Consider the following 23,592-nt stretch of genomic DNA (forward strand, 5'->3'; position numbering starts at 1 on the left):
CCGGACGGGGGGAGGGGGCTGTGAGGGGCGGGGTGGGGGAGTCACTAAGGGGAGCGGCCGGTGGGGGCTGTGAGGGCGGGGTGGGGGAATCACTGAGGGGAGCGGCCGGGGGGGGCTGTGAGGGCGGGGTGGGGGAGTCACTGAGGAGAGCGGCCGGGGGGGGGCTGTGAGGGGCGGGGTGGGGGAGTCACTGAGGAGAGCGGCCGGGGGGGAGGGGGGCTGTGAGGGGCGGGGTGGGGGAGTCACTGAGGGGAGCGGCCGGGTGGGCTGTGAGGGGCGGGGTGGGGGAGTCACTGAGGAGAGCGGCCGGGGGGGAGGGGGGCTGTGAGTGGCGGGGTGGCGGAGTCACTAAGGGGAGCGGCCGGGGGGGGCTGTGAGGGGCGGGGTGGGGGACACACTGAGGGGAGCGGCCGGGGGGGGCTGTGAGGGGCGGGGTGGGGGAGTCACTGAGGAGAGCGGCCGGGGGGGGCTGTGAGGGGCGGGGTGGGGGAGTCACTGAGGAGAGCGGCGGGGGGGGGGCTGTGAGGGGCGCGGGGGGAGTCACTGAGGAGAGCGGCCGGGGGGGAGGGGGGCGGAGGGCCGGGGTGGGGGAGTCACTAATGGGAGCGGCCGGGGAGGAGGGGGGCTGTGAGGGGCGGGGTGGGGGAGTCACTGAGGGGAGCGGCCGCGGGGGGGCGGGGGCTGTGAGGGGCGGGGTGGGGGAGTCACTGAGGGGAGCGGCCGCGGGGGGGCTGTGAGGGGCGGGGTGGGGGAGTCACTGAGGGGAGCGACCGCGGGGGGGCTGTGAGGGGCGGGGTGGGGGAGTCACTGAGGGGAGCGGCCGGGGGGGGCTGTGAGGGGCGGGGTGGGGGAGTCACTGAGGGGAGCGGCCGGGGGGGAGGGGGGCTGTGAGGGGCGGGGTGGGGGAGTCACTGAGGGGAGCGGCCGGAGGGGAGGGGGGCTGTGAGGGGCGGGGTGGGGGAGTCACTGAGGGGAGCGGCCGGGGGGGGGGGCTGTGAGGGGCGGGGTGGGGGAGTCACTGAGGGGAGCGGCCGGGGCGGGGGGGGACGCTGTCCTTGGCACTGCTGAGGGACTCGTTGCCCTGGGTGGGGGCGCTGCTGGGGAATCTGTCCCGGCGGGGGGGCGGACCCACCCGGGTATAATTTGGGGGCAACAACAACATCCTTCCCGTTTCATTAAAATAAACATAAAAAAATTGATGTGACGTAATGGCGGGTTGTGGGGGGGCGGACTCGGGTGTTTCCGTCCCTGCTCGGGAGTCGCCGTTATCCCCTGTTGGCTCGGGAAGGGGGCGGGGTTATCGCCTCTCTGCGCTCGGGTGTCCCCGCAGCCGCCGAGGGCCCTCAGGTGGCTTCGGGTATCTCCGCCTTCGCTCGTGGGTTTTCGGGAGGGGGCTCGGGTCGTTCCGCTGCGCCTCGGCTGTTTCCGCCTGGCGGGGAGAGGCGGGGCGAGGGGAGACAGCCGAGCTCGCCGCTGCCTGGCTGAGGCGGGAGGGACGCGGGGCTGCGGCGGGGCGGATGGGGCTGGCGCCGGCGGAGAGGTGGGTCGCGGCCCGGTTTGTGTGACTGTCGGAGCGTGGCTGGGAGGCGGCACGTGCCCCAGCCGGGGGGGGGGGAGGCTGTGTGCATTGTACCCCCCCAGCCCCGGGGAGGTGAGCGGGCTGTGTGCATTGTACCCCCCAGCCCCGGGGAGGTGAGCGGGGGGGGGGGCTGTGCATTGTGCCCCCCCAGCCCCGGGGAGGTGAGCGGGGGGGCTGTGCATTGTACCCAGCCCCGGGGAGGTGAGCGCGGGGGGGCTGTGTGCATTGTACCCAGCCCCGGGGAGGTGAGCGGGGGGGGGCTGTGTGCCTTGTACCCCCCCGCCCCGGGGAGGTGAGCGGCGGGGAGGGGGGGGGCCTGTGCATTGTGCCCCCCAGCCCCGGGGAGGTGAGCGGGGGGGGGCTGTGTGCATTGTACCCAGCCCCGGGGAGGTGAGCGGGGGGGGGCCTGTGCATTGTACCCCCCAGCCCCGGGGAGGTGAGCGGGGGGGGGGCGGTGCATTGTACCCCCCCAGCCCCGGGGAGGTGAGCGGGGGGGGAGGCTGTGTGCATTGTACCCCCCAGCCCCGGGGAGGTGAGCGGGGGGTCTGTGCATTGTGCCCCCCCAGCCCCGGGGAGGTGAGCGGGGGGGGGGGCTGTGCATTGTGCCCCCCCAGCCCCGGGGAGGTGAGCGGGGGGGGGGGAGGCTGTGTGCATTGTGCCCCCCCAACCCCGGGGAGGTGTCCGGGGGGGAGGCTGTGTGCATTGTGCCCCCCCCCGCCCCGGGGAGGTGAGCGGGGGGGGAGGCTGTGTGCATTGTGCCCCCCCAGCCCCGGGGAGGTGAGCGGGGGGGGAGGCTGTGTGCATTGTGCCCCCCCAACCCCGGGGAGGTGAGCGGGGGGGGGGGCTGTGTGCATTGTGCCCCCCCCAGCCCCGGGGAGGTGAGCGGGGGGGGGAGGCTGTGTGCATTGTGCCCCCCCCAGCCCCGGGGAGGTGAGCGGGGGGGGGGAGGCTGTGTGCATTGTGCCCCCCCCAGCCCCGGGGAGGTGAGCGGGGGGGGGAGGCTGTGTGCATTGTACCCCCCCCAGCCCCGGGGAGGTGAGCCGGGGGGGGGCTGTGTGCATTGTACCCCCCCCAGCCCCGGGGAGGTGAGCGGGGGGGGAGGCTGTGTGCATTGTACCCCCCCAGCCCCGGGGAGGTGAGCGGGGGAGGCTGTGTGCATTGTACCCCCCAGCCCCGGGGAGGTGAGCCGGGGGGGGGCGGCTGTGTGCATTGTACCCCCCCCCCAGCCCCGGGGAGGTGAGCGGGGGGGAGGCTGTGTGCATTGTACCCCCCCCAGCCCCGGGGAGGTGAGCCGGGGGGGGCGGCTGTGTGCATTGTACCCCCCCCAGCCCCGGGGAGGTGAGCCGGGGGGGGACTGTGTGCATTGTACCCCCCCAGCCCCGGGGAGGTGAGCGGGGGGGGAGGCTGTGTGCATTGTACCCCCCCCAGCCCCGGGGAGGTGAGCAGGGGGGGGAGGCTGTGTGCATTGTACCCCCCCCGCCCCGGGGAGGGGAGGGCGGGGGGGCTGTGTGCATTGTACCCCCCCAGCCCCGGGGAGGTGAGCTGGGGGGGGGGGAGGCTGTGTGCATTGTGCCCCCCCAGCCCCGGGGAGGTGAGCAGGGGGGGGAGGCTGTGTGCATTGTGCCCCCCCAGCCCCGGGGAGGTGAGCGCGGGGGGGCTGTGTGCATTGTACCCCCCCAGCCCCGGGGAGGTGAGCTGGGGGGGGGGGAGGCTGTGTGCATTGTGCCCCCCAGCCCCGGGGAGGTGAGCGGGGGGGGGAGGCTGTGTGCATTGTGCCCCCCCAGCCCCGGGGAGGTGAGCGGGGGGGGAGGCTGTGTGCATTGTGCCCCCCCAGCCCCGGGGAGGTGAGCGGGGGGGGGAGGCTGTGTGCATTGTACCCCCCAGCCCCGGGGAGGTGAGCTGGGGGGGGGGGAGGCTGTGTGCATTGTGCCCCCCCAGCCCCGGGGAGGTGAGCGGGGGGGGGAGGCTGTGTGCACTGTGCCCCCCCAGCCCCGGGGAGGTGAGCGGGGGGCGGGGAGGCTGTGTGCATTGTGCCCCCCCCAGCCCCGGGGAGGTGGGGGGAAGGTGAGCCGGGAGCGGGGGCTGTGTGCATTGCAGCCTCCCATCTCGGGGTGGGACGGTGGGGGGAGAGGCTGTGTCCATTGAATCCCCCACCCCAGGGTGAGGTGAGTACAGCTGGGTGTGTTGCACCCCAACGCTTCAGGGATTGAGTGCATGCATTATGCCAGCCCACCTCATGGGGTGGGTGGAGGGGTAGGATGCTATAAGGTGACTGCTGTCCTCATTGGGCTCCCGGTGCATGGGGGTGCTGGATGCGTTGCAGCCACCCCAGAGGAGTGCAAGTGCCCCCAGCATTCAGAGGAAGATGTGTCCTGGGTGATAATGCTCTCCCCTCCTGGGGCCATTCTCAGTGTGCCTGAGGCGGGGGCTGCAGGACCTTCCCCGCTGCTGTCTGATGGCTGTGGGTGCAGGGTAGGCTGGGGTGGTTACAGGGGGATCTTGGATGTAAAACCCCAAACTCATGTTGACTCCATCTGCCTGGCTTTTGACTTCCTCAGAAACCATGGAGTGTGTCTTGGCTGAGCCTGGCAGTCAGGAGCCTGGCCCTGAGAGGCAGCGTATGTGGAGGGGCTTCTGAAGCTTGTTCCAGGCTCTGGCTGGGGACAGGCAGGCTCTTAGCATGGAGTGGATTTGAAATGGCTGTAAAGTGAACTTGGAGCGCTGCCCAGGAGAGGTGTGTGTGTGTTGGTGTTGTGAGTGGTGCCCAAGAGCCTGGCTGGGATCTGGACCCCACTGCGCTGGGCCCTGTGCAGATTTGAAAAGAGAGAAACCCTGCTGGGGCTTAGGGTCCAATGCACCAAACAGAGTATGGGGATCCGACAGACAAGCAAATGGGTGTGGTGGAGACTTGGCATGGCCCATTGTGGCTCTAGAGAGAAAGTTGGTGGAGTGGGCAGTGACATTTGCCTGTAGAGGCCTGGTGGGGGGTGGGGGATCCTAGCTGAGCTAAATGGCCTCTCCATGCAGACTACATGGAGATTGATGCTTGCAGCTCTTTCTGATTTTCGTTGCCATTTTAGAGGCTGGCTTTAACCCTTTGTGTCAGGCCGCCCGTAAATGGGGATTGTGGGCATCTTCTTTGCAGATGGCAGAATCCTGGAGCCTGATGATAGGAATTCACTCATTCTGGGGGGTCTCCAGGCAGAAAGCCTCTCTTTCTTTGGCTTGTCAGCTGTAGCCTGGCCTCCTGTGTATTAATGACTGCCTGGCTTGGTTTCTCAGTCATGTCTGTTTGGAAAGTTTAACGTTTTTAAAAAAATGGGAATAACGGCCGGGCTGGGAGTGGGGCGCCTCTCTCCCCATCTGTTTGTTTTAGGAAGCTGGGCCATTTTGTGTGTGCTACCCAGAAGTACTGGGACTGACTTGAAATGATTTTGTAAAATGAAAGCTGAGCCCAGGAAGTTGGTGGAAGGAATTAATGCTTTGATATGGATGGCTACTGATGAACACGTCTTAAACTCCTTGCAGCTGGAAGACTGATACAAAAGGATGAGAAATGTAGCAATTTCTCTTACTCTAAACCCAAGCAGTTGTATTCCCCATGTAACACTCTGAAGTCCCAATCTATACATCATATATATATGCCTTCTAAAAGACAGGGGCAGACCTGCAGCGATTCTGACCTGTTTACAGTATATTTTGCAGTTTCATTTATCAGATTGCAGGGACGCTCTCATTCTCTTTGGGAGGAACTTTCTTCTGTGTCCACTGACTCCCAAGGCTGATGTTTAACACTGAGGTGGGGAATAAAATCTTGTGGAGATGCGTGGGATTTGGCTAACTAAGGCCCTTCAATCACTGCCCCAAAATGAGCTCCCCAAAAGTGAGGAGGTGTAAGTACCCTAAAGTGATATGTCTGCTTGCTTACCTTTAATGCTGACACTGTCTCCTTTGGATGCTAAACAGCCTTTCTACTGACAGGAATGGAATAGCGGCCTCCTCTGCTCCCCCGTTAATATATACAGCATTATTTCTTTTATTTTTAGAGCAGTTCTCAGAACCACCAGGGATTTCACTCTGTGACTCTTGCTGCAAGAGCAGAGAACAAAGACAGCTGAGTAAATACAGCCTAAATAATTTCTTTTCTGCTCTTCCCCCCTCTTCCTCCCTCCGCCCCCCCAAGTTTAACATGGGAGGGTAAAGTGGTGTGTTAGCCCACGCTGCAGTCACTAATATCCCCAGGATGTAGGAAAGGTCAGGTGGTGGTTTGGTTTCTTCCGCAATTATCTATTTGTACTCTGACCTGTTGGACTTGCTCTCAGATCCTGCTATGGAACTCAAAGTAGCCATGACTGTGTCCCCAGCTCTCATTTCTTAAGATACATGCATCTTGGGCACTTCTAAGGGTAATTACTCCAAACCCCTTATTTTGAACTCAGAACAACATTCATCAACTTGGCTCTTAGAATGGGAAAAAATCTATCTTCCCTCAGCCAACTCTTGTTGGACCAAAAACTCTGGATTGGGAGAGAAGCCACAAGTCAAATGGAATCCAGTGAAGAATGGACCTGGCTGCCTCAGTGCCTCAGTTGAGGAATTGATGCATGTTTCCAGTGGAAAATATTTATCATATTGGAGGCTCCCTTAGTTCCTGAGAGAGAATCTGGAGCTGCTGCCTGAAGCTGATGTGACTTAAGTAATGGGAGATAAGCTGGGAAGGGAAAAGTGAACTCTAGTTAGACTGTAGCTCCCTCAACTCCGTAACTTGTGCATAATTCCAAATATTTCAGGGAACAAATAACATTATTCCCAGCAAATGTCTCGGCTGAAAGCGTGACTAAAACCTGTTGAAAGATTTTTCTTATTGGCTTTGGAATTGTAGGTGACGAGTGACATGTCCAAAATACAGTTAGTGTTTTACTTCTGAAATTAGGTCTTCCAGGAAACCAAACATGCAAAGAAGATGCTTCTAAAATGGGGGTGATTTACTCTGGCTACTCAGGGATCCAAATTAAGGGGTAACTGAGCAATGGGACAGTTCTAGCATGGGGCACTTTTTTTTTATTCCCTTCCAAACATTTCAGATACCCCTTCACACCCACGGCTTCAGTAACAAAGCAAACATTTACTTGGTAACACTGCAGAGGTCAAGCAGAAAGCAGCCTCCCCTTAGCATGCACACAGAGTAACAGTCGTGGACAGGACACTGGTGGGGGGTCCTTTGTGTCCATGCTGTTGGCAGGAGGAGGCAGCCAGGTTCAGAAAACTTGGTCTAGGAGTATGTCGTCATTGCAAATGAAAGGTGTGTTCCTAACTCGGGTTAGTAGCTTGAGTTCAACCCCAGCTCCCTTACAGGCTTCCATTCGAGCAGCTAATCTGAGTTAAAAGCCAAATTGCTGCTAGTTTAACCCGAGCGAAGCACGCACCACTTTTTGCAGCGAAGGTACTAATAGTCTCTGGTGAGAGATTATGTGAAAGCAGCCAGCGGGGCGGGACTGCAGCCCACACACAACAAAGGCATCCAGAGGAAGAGGCGCTTGTGGTTCCTGGCAAGGAGAACTCACTGCGAAGGCCAGTAATCCTGGACCTGGGTGTATTTCATGTCACGGGGGACCAAGGAGGCCCCCAGCATGCCTGGGAGGGTCATGACTGTCACCTGCCAAGAAACTGGAGAGCCTCAAACAACGTTCGCCTTTCAGTTCCCACTTGTCTGTGGTGAGAGCCAGTCAGGGAGTGTATTCCAGCTTCCTCCTGGCTGTGCAGATACTCCCCAGTACACTTCTCACTTTCACTTAGGTCAATCCCTCCCTCACGCTGTGCCCAGCCCAGAGTTCTCGCCTTGTCTGCTGTCATGTCCCGTCTTGCTCAAACTCTCCTATAAACGGGCTCTTTCCAGCGAGGCTTCCCTGGAACCTCACCCTCATGCTATGATCTCATCCAGTCTCAAGCTAAACAGGGTAATGCCTGGTCGGGACTTGGATGAGAGACCTCCAAGGGAAACCCAGAGTGGTGTCTGTGAGTCAGTACTGAGCCAGTGCCCGGTGCAGTAGTGGGGAAGGGAGCGCTGGGCGGTTTGGCATGTTGTCATTAAGGCAGTTATTGTTTGTCTGTGTTGCAGTACCATCTGGAGGCCCCCATCAGGGCTCTGGTTGCTGTACAGACAATGAAAAGATGGTCCCTCCCGAGAGCGATGGGAGTGAGTCTCCTTAGGTGCCTGGTGGAATTTTGGTGCCTAAAGACCTTTGAAAATGTGGCCCCGTGACCGTCAAGTGTTTAGAATGAATAGAGCTCCTCTCCCACTTAGTTTTCAGTCCTAGACTGGAATCAAGGGGGAAACAAGCTCTCCTGCTGCTTCAGCTCCCAGTTGGTTTCCCAGCTTTGAAGGAACTAGTCCAACTGCAGGCAATGCCCTCAGGGCACTTGCTAGCTAACCTGACTCCCAAAGGAATTGAGGTGCAAAAGCTTTTCCACACAACAAACTGGAAGTGCTCCCAACGGGAAGATGTAAATACCAGCTCTCATGCCATTGTAGTGACCGAAAATAATACAGATACATACCGCAGCACGTGACATTGTTCTGGGTCAGGTTCTGTTCAATATCTTCATCAGTGATTTAGATAATAGCACAGAGAGTACACTTCTAAAGTTTGTGGGTGATACCAAGCTGGGATGAGTTGCAAGTGCTTTGGAGGACAGGATTAAAATTCAAAATGATCTGGACAAACTGGAGAAGTGGTCTGAAGTCAATAGGATGAAATTCAATAAGGACAAATGCAAAGTACTCCACTTAGGAAGGAACAATCAGTTGCACGCATACAAAATGAGAAATGACTGTCTAGGAAGGAGCACGGGGGTAGAGCGATCTAGGGATCATAGTGGATCACAAGCTAAATATGGGTCAACAGTGTAACACTGTTGCAAAAAAAAAAAAGCAAACATCATTCTGGGATGTATTAGCAGGAGTATTGGAAGCAAGACATGAGGAGTAATTCTTCTGCTCTACTCTTTGCTGATTAGGCCTCAACTGGAGTATTGTGTCCAGTTCTGGGTGCCACATTTCAGGAAGGATGTGGACAAATTGGAGAAAGTCCACAGAAGAGCAACAAAAATGATTAAAGGTCTAGAAAACATGACTTGTGGGGGAAGATTAAACAAACCCAATTTTTTCAGTCTGGAGAAGAGAAGACTGAGAGGGGACATAAGTTTTCAAGGTAGTTACAAGGAGGAGGGAGAAAAATTATCCTATCCTCAGAGGTTAAGAAGAACAAGAAGCAATGGCTTAAATTGCAGCAAGGGCAGTTTAGGCTGGACATTAGGAAAAACTTCAGAGTGGTGTCAGAGTGGTTAAGCATTGGAATAAATTGCCTAGGGAGGTTGTGGAATCTCCGTCTAGCAGGTTGGCCAAACACCTGTCAGTGATGGGCTAGATAATATTTAATTCTGCCTTGAGTGCAGAGGACTGGGCTAGATGACCTCTTAAGGTCCCTTCCAGTTCTAGGATTGTGACATTTACAATACCTAGCTTCAGCTGACCTGAACAGCTAGATGTTTTCCTGCAATTCTGTAATTAAAAGAGCAGCAGCACCCTTTACTCCTTACCGCTGGAGATGGGGCTCATTGACACAGTATTGTGTGTTTTGTTTAAAAGGTTTTAGGAGATTACAGGAAGTTTAGGCCTTAACATAGGTTTTCATAGTTTCAAATTTAACATTAAACAGATACATTTTTAAAGAAAAATGTTTAAATAAAAACGAATTTAAAAAAATCCAAATGTGTTTGTTTTATCGAGTGTTGTTATAGCACCGCCCCGCTTGGGGTTTGGGTGGGGAGTTCGGGCCCTGAGGAGCTGGAGACTGCCTGCCCGCCCCTGACTGGGGTGTGTAGGCGGCTTGGTGAAGAGGGGGAGTGACGGGAAGTCGAGCTTTGGTACCCAGATCTGGGAGCCCATACTCTATGCGGTGGCCAGGAGAACATAAGAATGGCCATACCAGGTCAGACCAAAGGTCCATCCAGCCCAGTATCCTGTCTGCCGACAGTGGCCAATGCCAGGTGCCCCAGAGGAAGTGAACAGAACAGGTAATCATCAAGTGGAGTTGCTCCATCAGCTGTTGGGGGTTTAGGACTGGCCATTCTGGAGGTGAGGGTATTGGGGCATGAGGAGACCCTGGCCTGGTGGTCAGGGTTGCAGGATGGGCTAGACCCTCTCCAAGCAGAGGATCCTGGTCTCAGCTGCTGCAGTGTCTCCCCTGGCCTGCTGCGGCCTGTGGTGACCAGGCTCCTCATCACTGTGGTGTCAGGCCCACCCCTCTGGCTGGACAGGAAGCAGCAGTGGCAGTCTGGGCCGGAGTTCAGTGTGGAGCGAGTCAGACCCCTTTCCTGGCCTGCCCCTTCCACGATGGGATCACCCCACTAGCCTCCCCAGCAGAAGCAGGGATGCCCACTTCAGCCTCCCTGCTATGGGACAATCACAGCAGTGCAGCAGGGGCTCGCTGGCCATGCATTTCTCTTGAAATGCAGATGTTCACCCAGGACATTGCCAGGAATTAAAAAAACAAACAAACCCAAAACCTGCAGTTTTTGCAGGGCCTCACCTTTGGGACCCTTGTGCTGTGGCACGGAGTGGCTACTCATCTGCTCCTGGCTGGCCATGTGTTCCCCAGGAGAAGCCTGGTGGTGATGGAGACAGTCAGTGCATGTGTTCAGAACAGACTCCCACCTCCACGTCAGTGGGGGATTCTAGGGACTATGGGTTTTGGGGGGGCTGAGATAACCCCAAGTCCCCCAGGGAAAACAATCACTATCTTTACACAATGTTAAAGCACCTCTGTGCTGAGGGCGTGCTCCTGGGACAGGCGTGTGCATGGCCCCTATCCCTGGCTGACTGCCCTGCTCTGGCACTTCACTCCCAAGCGTTGGAGCTGCTGGTTCCCTCCATAGATCTGTTTATGGGCTTTGGCACATAAGCCCCATCCCCAGCACAAATTCTGTCATCTGCTTTCCATTGGGCGCCAAGGTTTCTTGATCTGCGGTTGCTGCTGCGCGCACAGTTAAGCTGCTTGCCTGGATTTGTGGCGCGATGTAGAACAACTGTTTCCCCTGCAGAGGACAGGCGCAGACACCGGAGATGTAGGCTTGTTTTACCTGCCCTCCTGCTCAAACGGCTGGGTTGGCTGAGCCAAGAGAGCAGGCGGGTAAGGGGGTTGCCCGTGTCTGAATTCAGTTGAGCTTTATTCTTGTGCATTTGAGCAAACGTGTTATTGTCGGAGGCTCTGTGGAGGGGAGGCAGCATAGAACGTGGTCTCCTTCCGAGTGCGTGTGGGAGGGCGTTGGGGGGGAGGGGGAACCTAGATAGAGCGCCACTGTGGAAGAGCAGATCCCCAGGCTGAAGGGAAGATGTCCGAGTAAGCCATCTGGTTAATGGCACCCCCTCACCTTACCCTCATGGAGCCGTGGGATCCTCTGTCCGGAGAGACTCCTTGCACCACTGGTGGTGTTTGCCTCCTTGGGTCCCCTTCGGAAACCAGACGGGGCACCCGTATCCCTCCCCCACCCTGTCTCCTCCTGACTCGAGCATAGAGGCCACAAGAACGCAAGGTGCTTTGTTGTGTCTAGAGCTTTGTGCTGGGATTCCTGGAGATGTGTAGGTGCTTTGTTCCCCCTTAGCAAGAGAGGCGCTAACCCCAGTGCGCCTGTTCTTCATTCTGCTCCAGGGTTCTCTGCTGGGACTTGCCCTCCACGGCAGAGGAGAAACTGGCACATTCCTTGGCAGCTTGTGCCCTTCCTGGCATGCAGTGGCTGTACCGCGCTGCTCAGACCCCTGGGCTGTCCCCCACCCTATCAGGGAGAGTTCAGAGGGGCAGAAAGCTGAATTTAATCCTCTCCTTCTTCATATTGTGGAGTATGAAGTAATATTTTCCTGGCTGGAGCTGACCAAGTTCTGGAAGTGAGGGCTCTGTTGTGAGTTCCGCTCGGCGGCTGCCGTGCCAGGACAGCATGAACTCGCTGTGCCCTTGCCTGGGCCGCAGCACTGTGGTTTGAGATCTGCCTTTCCTTCCACCATACCAGCGGCTTGCTCACATTCAATGTGTTCTTCTGGCATCCAAAACAGGGCAGAGCTTTTGCAGTTCTCAGTGGTGCTGTAAAGCGGCTCCCATCCTACTCTTTATAGCTTAGGATTTCTTGCAAAGTGGGGCAATTTTTAACTGTTTGAATGCTGTGGCCCGCTCAATCAGAGAGGAAGGAGGGTGCTGTGATTAGGGCTCATGCCCTAGGACATGGGAGACCTGGGTTCCAACCTCTGCTCTTCCCCAGATTCCCTGTTGACTAAGCCTCTCTGAGCCCTGGGGATAATGACGCGGATAAATACCTTGAAGATTGTGAGGTGCTCAGAAGCTGCCCTAATGGGAGTCAGGTGGAGCTGGGGCTGGACAGTGGCTTTCCACCCTCCCAGTGCCTCGCGGGGCTCAGAGGAGGATTTCACTCTGGTGTATTCAAGTTGCACTTGTATCGCAGTAGCACTGTAGGGGCCTCGTTGGGCCAGGTGCTGTTCAGACACATAGTACGGGATGGTCCTGCCCACAGAGCTCACGGTCAATCCGTGCAGGTTACAACCTGCTGCTCACTTCACAAAGCTGCTGTGGTCCCACTGCCTGGAAGGAAGCTGTCTCTTCACTCTGTTTCACAGGGGCAGCCAAAGTTACAGGATTACTGCAGGCTTCGCTGGGCAGAGGCCTTGAATCAAGCCGCAGGCAGGGGGCCTGCACTCAGATATTCTGTGTGCCGTTGAACTCCTCTGTGTGTGTGATAGCCACCCCTGGCCAGAGGGGAATAGGCACTGCCGGCACTTTGACAGGGGCGGGAAAAGTCACTCTATCCTCCACTGAAATGCTGCTTGTGGCACCTTAAAGACTAACAAATTTATTGTAGCATGAGCTTTCGTGAGCTAAAGCTCACTTCTTCGGATGCATAGCTTTAGCTCACGAAAGCTCATGCTACAATAAATTTGTTAGTCTTTAAGGTGCCACAAGTACTCCTGTTTTTTTTGCGGATACAGACTAACACGGCTGCTACTCTGAAACCTGAAATGCTGCTGTGCAGCTCCATACCCTGCACCCCGGGGACTCACAAGGGCTCTCCCTCCGCCTGCCACGGTGCCCTGGGAAGCTGCTCTTCCCCTTCTGCCAACGATGGAAACACACTGGGGTGTCACAGGCTGGTTGTGCTATTGCACTGCTCTGGGCTCTTGTGCTTAAAATGCAGTCCTGGAGATGGGCTGCTTCGTGGTGTGCCGGCAGCCTGGGTGTTAACCTGGCACCCAAAGGAAGTGCTGCCTCCATGCAGTGGGTTGTCCCCTCCCACACCACCTGCATGCACAGTCTCCTGGGTTGCAGGTTTGGCACCAAAGCTCTGGCAGGACTTGGAGCTCTGGTTAACATCACAAGCCAGATCCGAACAAATCAGGGTAGCCTTGCAGTAAGGCCGGTCTGCGCGGCTCCGTCACCACCAGCGCCCAGGCTGACGGCAGCGAGGGCTCCCCCACCATTGGGCGCTCAGAACATGCCCATAGAGACGTGGTATAACATGTGGCCCGTGAGGCCAGAGCTGAGGAGACCTTAGGAGAGGTCTCATTAGGGGCTTAAGAGAGCCAGCCGCTGCAGGGGCACACTGTCCTACCACTACACCCATGCCAAGGAGCCAGTGATGGGAATTATACCCAGGAGGGCAAACCCTGAGTGCCTCTCTGGAGCGAGAGGTGTCGGTCCTGTGACAATCTGTGGTTTGATTGGCTTAGACGGCCAGCCTCACCCAATCGGAAGGCCCCCTCGTTTGGAAAAGGACAGCTCCTTTGTAATGAAACAGTGTATGGTGACTTGCCCTGTAGCCCCATGTCTTGGGGGGGGCTGTGGATGCCGCCCCATGGCTCCATGTCTCGAGGGTTTACTGGGTTGCCATGTGAGGGGTCACAATGGGGAGAGAAATGGGAGGTGCCAGCAGGCATCCCTTGGATGGAACTAACGATCCCAGAGGAAGGACTTTCCATTCTGGCATTAGCCCGGCCTAGCTGCTCTTAGGATGAGGTTGGATGTGGGCGGTGGTGGAAACCTCGTTTGGGTTCCTGGGACAGACGTGCTTGCTGCTGGCCGGTGAGGCCAGCTATAGATGCAGTGTGTGTCTTTTGTGTGACCTTTGGCCACTGGTGAATTTTGAGCCTGCAGTCACAGAACCAGCTTCCTCTAGGACCTGCCACTGGGCGATGGCATGGCTGGGGTTTGCATGGAACATCATGGGCCCCTTGAGGGGCATCAGACGAAGGCAGAGCTTTGGGGGCGTGAAATCCTGGACTGTGCCATGCAGGCCGGGAAAGGGCTTCGGGGCCAGACATTAAGGGAGGGAACGACAGGACTCGAGGGTCCCAGACCCTCAGCTCTGCACCAGCTACGTAAGAATTCACCCAAGTTCCCTTGGGGGGGGAGAGTTGGAGGCTTTGACAAGGGCAGTCTCCTCCCCCCAGCTGCACTTGCTGTGATGCAGTGGGGTCATCGCTGGGGAGGGTGGCAGTTTGTCAGCCTGGTTCAGGTTTTGAGTCTAACAGAACCCGCAAGTACCCAGCTCCTGGCTGAGAGGAGCCTTCACTTTGCTGAGCATGAGGAGAGTGCAGATTGCTGCCAGACACGTGAACTCATGGTTACAGACATTCTCCCCCCTCACCTTGTTTGCAGTCTCTTTCATGGCCTGTCACCATACTGTTTCCTACACACCATGTCTCCTCCTTGTGGGTCAGGTCCCTGTCTGGTTCATAACCTGGTGGCCCCCACAGGTCTGATGCTGCAAGTGGGGAGGGCCATGGAGAAGGTAGAAATGGGGTCTCTGAGCTGCATGCCCACAGCCTGTGGGATGGCTCCTGGAGCTCCCTCCCCAGCACGTGATGTTGGAGCGCTCCAGGTAATATCATGCATATGGGAGAACAGATGTTCTGTGACGTTCTGCTGTGGAGATTCTACTGCTGACTTGTTCTTGGGCCTGTGGAAGCTGTTTAACCTCTGTCTAGCTGTCCTCATCTGGGACTCAGCTGCTGTGTTAACTCCCCGTCTGTGTAAAGCACCCTGAGACCCACACACGTGCAGAGGGGTGCTCCAAGGCTTCAAGCCAGTTCCCTCGGGGTTAGAACGAAAGCACTGGGAGCTTTCAGTGGGGCTTGCACCAGAGTCCAGAGCAATATTGTTCAGGGTTTGAGATTTCCTGGGTCCTGGTGAACGTAACACAGAGCTGTCTTGTCTGTTTGCCGACATGGAGCCTGTGGGTGTGATTAACTGAGTGGTTTGTAATTCTGTCTCCCGGGGTTCCCAAAGCTGCCCCGTCTGTGTCAGGAGAGCGCTTGGATTTGGGCAGAGGGCGGATGCCGTTCTGGGGCTGGAGTGGAGTTCACTGCTTTTGAGAGCAAAGGGAAAATGGGGTGTGGTGCTTGGAAAAAGCTGTCTGTAAACACCCCCCTGCCGCAGTGACACCAGATACCCGGGGTGCCCTTGCAGCCACATGATGGTATGTGGGATACCCTATTGGGCTCAGAAGCTGAGTTGTCTTGGGGAAGCTGGAGGCAGCTGGTGTCTGGACAAGTCCCATGTGAGTGAGCACAGAACCCTGAAGGGGAAATGGTAAGGGGTGGACGTGGGACTGGGGCCCATCAGTCTGACCAGCTCCTGGGATCGAAATCCTGACCCTGAGCGGGACTTTGGTGGGTCCAGAATGAGCTTCCTACTCTCACCAGGAGCTTGATAACTGACAGACACTTTGATGTTACCATGTCATTTGTTGCGTGTCCCTTTGTACTAACCTGGCCCAGCTGGGGGCCAATGGCCAGCCCCAAACAGACCCATCTCTCTCGATCAGTAGCAGCTCTGCAAAAACACATGGCTTCCTCGCAGGGCAAATTTAAAAAAAATCGGTGAATTTCTAATTATGGGAAGGAGCCTCCTAGTGCCTCCATCTCAGCAGCATTTGTTTAGTCCTAAAAATAGCCCTGGCTTTTGCTAGCTGGGTTCCTGCTGGGGGCTAATCAGATGCTTGCTGTAGAACAGGCTGGTTCCTGTGACCTTCAGAAGTGCTGCTCCAAATGCTGTCAGCCTGACTCCATGGAGACGGGGATGTCCGTGTGCCATCTGAGTGCACCTCGCACAGTCTCCACTGCTCCTGTAGTACAGCAGCACCTACAGGTTCAGGCAGGGTCAGGGCTCTGTTGTGCTGGGCACTGTGCGAAGGGAGAATGAGGTGTGGAGGTGCATGTATAAGAGATGGTTCCTGCCCGGAATGCCGTGGGCCAGCACCATAGCCATTCTGCACACCCTCTGGGGCAGGCCTCCAAGCCTCTGCGTGGCTCCTGTCTGCAAAGAGAACTTTGCAGAAACTGGGGTCGGAGGGCCAGTGAAATCTGGAACCCTGGCAGGAACTGGACTCCGTCCAGATGGTTGGGGGCTGGAGGAGCTAACTAAGAACAGCAGCGAAGGGAACAGAAATCAGAAGTGTGTGAACACCGCTGAGGGGAAGGCGCTGCTCGGGGCGCTGTGTGAGCTGTGTGGGGCAGTTATTGTCACCGTGTGTTTGCTGAGTGCCCGGCACACTGCAACCTCACCTCACTGCAGCGGCACAAATGTGATGACAATCGATGGGGAGTTTAGACTGGACACTGAGTCCTGCATGGGAGCTGTGCCAGGTCACGTCCCGTGGGACGGCAGGGAGCCCTGTCGCTGCTCAAGATGGCCGCTAGGAATGGAGGGAGCCTGCACTACTAGGAGGGAGGGATGGGCCCTGATAGGAGTCCTCCCTCTCCAGTTTAGCTACTTCAGAAGGTAGAAACCTCAGCAGCCCTACGTGGGGGCCAGTCCCTTGCCCAGGACAGCATCTGGGGGCCAAAGCTACCTTGTGGAGCATGGCAATTAAAGGGCGAAATGTGCTTTAGCTGTGTGGATGCTGCTGGCTGCAGCCCATGAGCCCTGCCACAGCATATCTGGTATCCGGGGCAAACGTTTGCAGCTGCCATACACCAACAGGCTGCAGGTGGCTGGCTTCAGGCTGCTCCTGCGGCCCCTTTGCAGAGCATGTGGGTCCTGTAGGCTTTGTTCTGACTCCTTACCATCCGATCCGGCTTAAAGCCAATTTAGTTAATGTGTGCAAGCCCCAGCATGGACCCAGGGACGCCTCTTTGAAGCTGGTTAGCTCCATTTAGCTTGTGGCAGGAAATGCATTGATGCAGACTCAAGTAGTTGCCCCACCTACTGGGTAGCTGTCCCTCTGCCCCCTCCCGGCTGGAGCACACCCCCTTTGTGGTGGGATCCCACAATTCTGCCAGGCTCACCCAGGCCCTGGGCTGCAGTCCCCCATGATGGCTGGCGGAGACCCGCTGGGAGCAGTGCCAGTGGTTCATACGCTGGCCAAGCACCGTGGCCCTTCGCTGGAACCAAAGCATTTGGGAGCCACCAGACTGGACACGGAGCTGTTGCCTGGCCCCAAGCAGGCCTCCGCTTCCTTGCCTGAGAGGGGCTTTTAACCCTTTAGGGTTCTTCTGTGCGCCAGGCTTCCAGCTTTGGCGAAACCAGCCTTTCCAGAGGCAGGATCCTTGATGCTAACAGCTTCCCCATTGTCTTTAGCTGCTGAGAGCTGCTTATCTAGATCTGGCCTGTTGCTTTCCTGTTAATAGAGTGGCCACACTAACACCCCAGAGTTACGCAGCACTGTGCCTTTACCTCCCTGTCCAGGTTGTGTGCGTGCAGATAAACCAACCTGCTCCTGAGGGTGGCTGCAAGAGGAAGACGAAGCTATTGTCAGATGGCTTCTGGCATGGACCTCTCAAAAGCAGCTTGAGTAGCTAATAGGAATGGCATCCAGACTTCCCAAAGACGTTAAAGACTCGAGGAATTCCGGTTTGAACTGCTCTCGGTAGCTGCAGACATTCTAGTGCCACTGTAGTTTTTGATTCAGCTGCGTGACGTGCAGAAATGCTGCATCTTACCCCGAGCTAAGCTGAGCCAAATGGGAAGCTTGGGCACGTCAAAGCGCTGTGTGTGTGTGGGCAACCGATAGTTCTCCACTGGACTCAAATTATTGACATCCTTCTCTCCAAATTAAAATGCTGGTAAAAGTTTGTTCCTTTTGGCTGCTTTCTGGGTCAGGCAGGCCCCACGTTCTCCTGCTCTTTGTATTTTTGAATCGCTTAAAGGCAACTGGTGGCTCTTAAATTCGAGTAGAGTTGAGGGCGTTAACGATTCATTTCTTCCTAACTCCCTCCTTCTCTCACCTCCCTCTGTCCAAGAAAAATCCCTCCCCCTCCCCCAGCACCATGTCGCCTGCACTCGCCTGCACTAGGCATCCAGCAGCAGAAGCGATTTTGCTTCAATCTAATCTTTGAACCTCTTCTGTGTGGCAGCTGCAAGGCATGTGATGAGCCTGTAGACTCCAGGTGCAGAGACTTAAGCCACGTCTACGCTCTGGGTCCTGCCGCTGGGGTGGTGTAGCACCCTAGCATAGAGAGAGGGGTTTTTCCATCACTCTCCAGGTGGTCAGTGGAAGAATGTTTCTGTTGACACAGTCCAGTCTACACTGGGAGTTAGGTTTGCTGTAGCTGTGCCGATGGAACTTTTCTGTGTAGGCCAGGCTTTCGTGGTGGTGTTCTCCAGAGATTTCTTAGCGCACAGGAAAACAGACATTTGTGAAACGTACTCAGTTTAACACAAAAAGGAAATTGGTGTCAGGTTCTGCTCCGGGTGGCTGGAGGGCTCCTTTAGCTGTTTGTAAATGTTGCTGTGTAAAAGACCCTGCAAACAGGAAAACAATGAATTACTTTCCGCAAAGTGCTGTCAAAGAGAGCAAACTGCAGACATGCAAACAAGGCTCTGTGAGCTCTTTATCTTGCAGTTCCTTGGGTGTTGTAAGTTCCAGGGAGCAGGGTGATCTTGCAGTGAGCCAGCCGGGGCTTCTCTCATGCTTTTGCAGTTTATGGATCAAGTCAGTCCCATGCTCTGATGTTCCTGTGTTTGGGATCCAGGTGTCAATAAGGGACTGACCTGATTGCCTAGTGGGTGGGGTTTGTTTTACTGAAGTGATTAGCACGGCGGGAGGCAGGGGGCGTGACAGGAAGGGCCATGCTCTGGGCATTTGGCCATGAAGTAACAGACCCTCTTTCTTTCCCTTTCCAGGCTCTGGGAAGAGAGAAGCAGCAGCACACGCCATGCTTTGCTGGAAACACACCGTCCCCTCGCCCTGCGGACCCTGAGACACCTACCCCCTCCTAGGACTGCGGAGCCCTGAGCTGCCCCCTTTCTTTGCTGCATGCCCAGTCACGAGTGCTGGATTATGTTCGTCGCATTCTCCCTCTGCTCCATAATTTGGTTGAATCGTGGCTTCAAGTTAAGGAAAAGGGGCTGCACTTCAGCGTGCGGGAGCTTGAGCGTGCACGGGGCCGTCCTCACCAGGCTTCGCTCGTCCTGGCTCGTGCAAAGATGGTAAACGCACAAAGAATGGTGCAGGGCGAGAGCCGCGCCTGAGCCTGCGCCCCACGTCTCGAGCAGTTGGCCCGGCTCCAGCTGCCCTGTGCAGCAGAGATGGGCAGCACCGAGGGCTTTCAGTACCGTGCGCTCTACCAGTACTGCAAAGAGCGTGACGAGGACATCGACCTGCTCCCTGGGGACATCCTGGTGGTGAGCAAAGGGGCCCTGCAGGCCCTGGGCTTCAAGGATGGAGACGAGCAGACGCCCAACCAGATCGGGTGGATCCCGGGCATCAATGAACGCACCAAGCAGAAAGGGGATTTCCCTGGCACCTATGTGGAGTACATTGGGCCCGTGAAAATCTCCCTCCCTTCCCACAGACCCAGGGTGCAGAGACCCCTGCCAGCAACTCCTGGGGCCAGCACCTCCCGCATGCAGGAGGCGCTGGAGCAAGGTAAGCCCTGCCCTGTCCAGCTCTGAGGTGAAGCTATAAGGAAGTACAGCTTCTCTGATGCCTCCTGGCCTGCGAAGGCTCCTCCTCTCCAGTGGGGTTGAGAGGGGAACATGCTATGGGGGTGGGGTACTCTAGAGCAGCAGGCAGGGGGTCAGGACTCCTGGGTTCCAGTCCCAGCTGTAGGTCCTCATGTGCTCAACCCCCTTCCCCGCCCCCCTTAGCAAACTGAGGCTGTGCCTTCCAGGGCTGCTTGTGCGGGAGGTCCATGGCCTCTAATCCCAGCCAGGCGGAGGGATGCAGGCATCCAAGGGGGGCTATGTCAGATGCAAGTCCTGGGATGGATTTCTGTCTGGGTGGAGCGCCCTCCATCCCAGTGCTGCTGCACCTGCAACCCCTACCAGCCGCAGGAGCCATCGTGTGCACCCTGGCTCAGGTGCTAAATAGCCTCTCTGGCCAGGCGGTCCCGAGTGCGCTGCCCAGCCAGTCGGGAGCCATTCCCCCCATGGTTTTCAGCTGGCTTTGAACTTGGTCAACCACAAAGTGCAGTGCAGCCAGCCAGCCCTCAGAGCCCCTCGGCGGCATGTCGTTTGCCCCACGCGGTGTTGTGTCTGGGTGAGAGGACCCTGCACTCTAGGACTGATGACACGCTTGGGGCGTGGGTGTGTTGCGCATGCCCTGGTGTGCAGGGCTGTATGTCCTGACCATGCTGCTCCGTGGCTAGCCAAGAGCAGGGAAGGATGTTTTTCTGTTCATCTCCGCTCGGCACTGAGCACGGCGTCCAGTTCTGGGCACTGCACATTAGGAAAGATGTGGACAAATTGGAGAGAGTCCGGAGGAAAATGGGAAAAAGGAAACCTGACTTACGAGGAAGGGTTAAAACCATGGGGCATGTCCAGTGTAGAGAACAGAAAACTCGGGGGGGCCCTGGTAAGTTTTCCCCGGGTGAAGGGCGGCTCTAACAGGGAGGGGGATCGGTTGTTCTCCGTGTCCGCTGGAGGTAAGACTAGAAGTAATGGGCTTAATCTGCAGCCAGGGAGGTTTAGGTCAGATGTTAAGAAAACCTTTGGCAGGGCGTTCAGCTCTGGACCAGGCTCCCAGGGGGGTTGTGGAATCCCCCTCACTGGAGGTTTAAGAATAGGCTGGACAAATACCTCTCAGGGAGAGGCTCTGGGCTTCGTGCAGGGGGCCGGCCTTGGTGACCACTCGAGGTCCTGTCCAGCCTGACATTGCTACAATTCTGGGATTCTCTCTCCACTTAGCTTTGGGTCTGGAGGCTGGGAGGAGTCTCTGTTCTGGGCTAAGAGCTTTCCTGTCCAGCTGGGTTTCTCTCTCTCATACCCTGGCAGAGTCAGAGATTCAGACTTTCCCCTCATGGCCTGTCCCCCCTACCTCTCCTCCCATGGCTGTTGTGGGGATGCCCCCCGGGCACTGCATGCCTGGCAGCCCTGCGGACGCACAGGATGGGCTGTGAGCAAGACCAGAGCAGTCACTGTCTGAAAAAGCATTTCTTCAAATCGGAGCGACTTGCTCGTGTGCCTGGTGCTGGGCGCCTCCTCCAGCGAGTGCTGTGCTGCACCAGGCGCTGGGCAGCTGGGAGGGCTGGGCGCTTTCCCCCAGGTGTGTCTCACTGGCGGGTGGGTTCTGGGCCCTGGGCACCTGGGACCCGCTCTGCCTCCCTCGGGAGAAGCTGGCCAGGTCGAGGGACAACAGGGTCCCAGATGCTTCTGTGATACAAGTACCCAGTAACTGCCTGGAAAACGCAAGTCTGTGGTTTGTGCAAATCTTAACACTTCTCATGTGTCAAAAAAAAAAAAAATACTGGCTTGAGGCATGGGGGGAGGCGGGGTCTGGGGGAGGCAGAGGAGAGCAGAGAAGGTGCAGTCAGCGGTGGGGCAGGAGAGGAGGACTGTGGGGGGAGGAGGATGGGGAGGGAGGGAGGAGGAGGGGAAGGTGGGGGTCCAGCCGAGGGTCCAGCAGGGAGGGGGAAGCAGTGTGGAGGGAGAAGGGCGAGGAAGGTGGAAGGTGGGGGTCTGGTGTGGGGAGGGAGGGGAAGGTGGGGGTCCAGTGGGAGGAGGATGAGGAAGGTGTGGGTCTGTGGGGGGGAGGGGAAGGTGGGGGTCCAGTGAGGGGGGAGGAGGAGGATGGGGAGGCGGTGTGGGGGGAGGAGGACGAGGAAGGCGGGCGTCCGTGTGGGGGGAGGCGGTGTGGGGGGAGGAGGATGAGGAAGGAGGAAGGTGGGGTTCCGGTGTGGGGGGAGGAGGACGAGGAAGGCGGGGGTCCGGTGTGGGGGGAGGAGGACGAGGAAGGCGGGGGTCCGGTGTGGGGGGAGGAGGACGAGGAAGGCGGGGGTCCGGTGTGGGGGGAGGAGGACGAGGAAGGCGGGCGTCGGTGTGGGGGGAGGCGGTGGGGGGGGAGGAGGACGAGGAAGGCGGGGGTCCGTGTGGGGGGAGGAGGACGAGGAAGGCGGGAGGCGGGGTGGGGGGAGGAGGACGTGGAAGGCGGGCGTCCGTGTGGGGGGAGGAGGACGAGGAAGGCGGGCGTCCGTGTGGGGGGAGGAGGACGAGGAAGGCGGGCGTCCGTGTGGGGGGAGGAGGACGAGGAAGGCGGGCGTCCGTGTGGGGGGAGGAGGACGAGGAAGGCGGGGGTCCGTGTGGGGGGAGGCGGTGTGGAGGGAGGAGGACGAGGAAGGCGGGGGTCCGTGTGGGGGGAGGCGGTGTGGGGGGAGGAGGACGAGGAAGGCGGGCGTCCGTGTGGGGGGAGGCGGTGTGGGGGGAGGAGGACGAGGAAGGCGGGGGTCCGTGTGGGGGGAGGCGGTGTGGGGGGGAGGAGGACGAGGAAGGCGGGGGGCCAGTTGGGGGGAGGCGGTGTGGGGGGAGGAGGAGAGCGTCTGTGGGCCCGCCCGGAGCAGCGAGCGGCATGGGGGAGAACACGCACTGCAGCAGGAATTCAGGTTCCCGCTGACCCTTGGAGCGCTGCCTTTCCGTGTGCTGGGTGCTGCCCCTTTCCTCGAAGGCGCCTCTGTTCTGCAGGGGGCCGTGCGGCTCGGGGTGGCAGGAGAACCTGTATCTTGGTGTGTGCTAGGGAGGGAGGGTAGCTGTGTGGGGCTGGGGGTGGCGCTCCCAGCGTGGCCGTGTGCCCTGCGGGCTCCCATGAGGGTGCAGCGAGGGGAAATGCTCCTACAGGGGGGTGGCTTTGAGCCAGGCAGCCGGGCTGCCAGAAAGACTTGGGCCCGACTCCTCCTGCTCACAAGCTGCAGGTCCAAGGGCTCCCCTCCAGCCCAGGTCGGGTTGTGCTGGCCTCCCTGGCACCCAGCAGGCCTGGCAGAGGAGCGCTCGGGCCGGTTAGCCCAGGGGCACCGGCTGCTGCCGTGTGATGGGGAGGAATGGATGGGACCAAACTCCTGGCCTCTCCTGGCAGGAAAAGGGGCCAGAAACACTGCCTGTGCTTCCAGAACGGGGAATGCTGGGCCCTTCGGGATCAGAACTCAGCCAGCGCTCTGACGCGTCTCCTGTCGCCGGAGGAGAGCGTGTGCCGGGTTCCAGGGAGCGCTGGCTGCTCTCCACAGCTCAGCATGGGGCTGTATTTGAGTTGAGACAGGAAGGTGAAGGGAGGTTCCGGGGAAGCAGCTCTGAAATTCCCCTTGCACTCCAAAGGGGCCGTTCATAACCTCCTCCTCCCCGCAAAGGAATTCCTGGGGAGCAGATCTGCAAAGAGAAACTCATTTCAAACTTGCGAGGGCACTTTATGCCCAGCAGGGCGGGACAAATGGTTGGAGATTGAGACAAACATCTTGTGCGAAATCCCTCTTTAGGAAGAGGCCGTGGTAGGATTGGTCTGTCGTGGCTGCGCTGGGGATGCCCCGTCGTCTGGTCGTTACTCATCTTGGTAATTGTGCTGCGACAGGCTGGGGACTAGGAGCCAGGATTCCTGGGTTCTGTTCCAGCTCTGCCACTGGCTCTGGGTGGATAACCCCTTACCCCCGTGTGCCGGTGTGAGCCGTGGCTGTGGGGAGAGGATAAGTGACTTCGGGTGAAAGGCACTCTGCTGTTGGGCTGCACTCCCGGGCACAGCGGCTTTGGTGG

The 23,592-nt window shown here is 58.1% G+C and overlaps 1 protein-coding gene across 1 annotated transcript in view; it reads left to right on the forward strand.

Moving 5' to 3' along the window:
- Positions 1 to 1,426: 1,426 nt before the first annotated feature.
- Positions 1,427 to 23,592, forward strand: part of PIK3R2 (phosphoinositide-3-kinase regulatory subunit 2) — a 40,408-nt gene continuing 18,242 nt past the window's right edge. Inside the window, exons 1-2 of the mRNA XM_044998645.1 lie at positions 1,427 to 1,540; positions 18,766 to 19,510. Of these exons, the coding sequence (XP_044854580.1) occupies positions 19,171 to 19,510 (340 nt within the window). The 5' untranslated portion in view covers positions 1,427 to 1,540; positions 18,766 to 19,170. The remainder of the gene's footprint in view (positions 1,541 to 18,765; positions 19,511 to 23,592) is intronic.

The sequence above is a fragment of the Mauremys mutica genome, chromosome 24, assembly GCF_020497125.1.
Source record: "Mauremys mutica isolate MM-2020 ecotype Southern chromosome 24, ASM2049712v1, whole genome shotgun sequence".
NCBI classification, from domain to species: Eukaryota; Metazoa; Chordata; order Testudines; family Geoemydidae; genus Mauremys; species Mauremys mutica.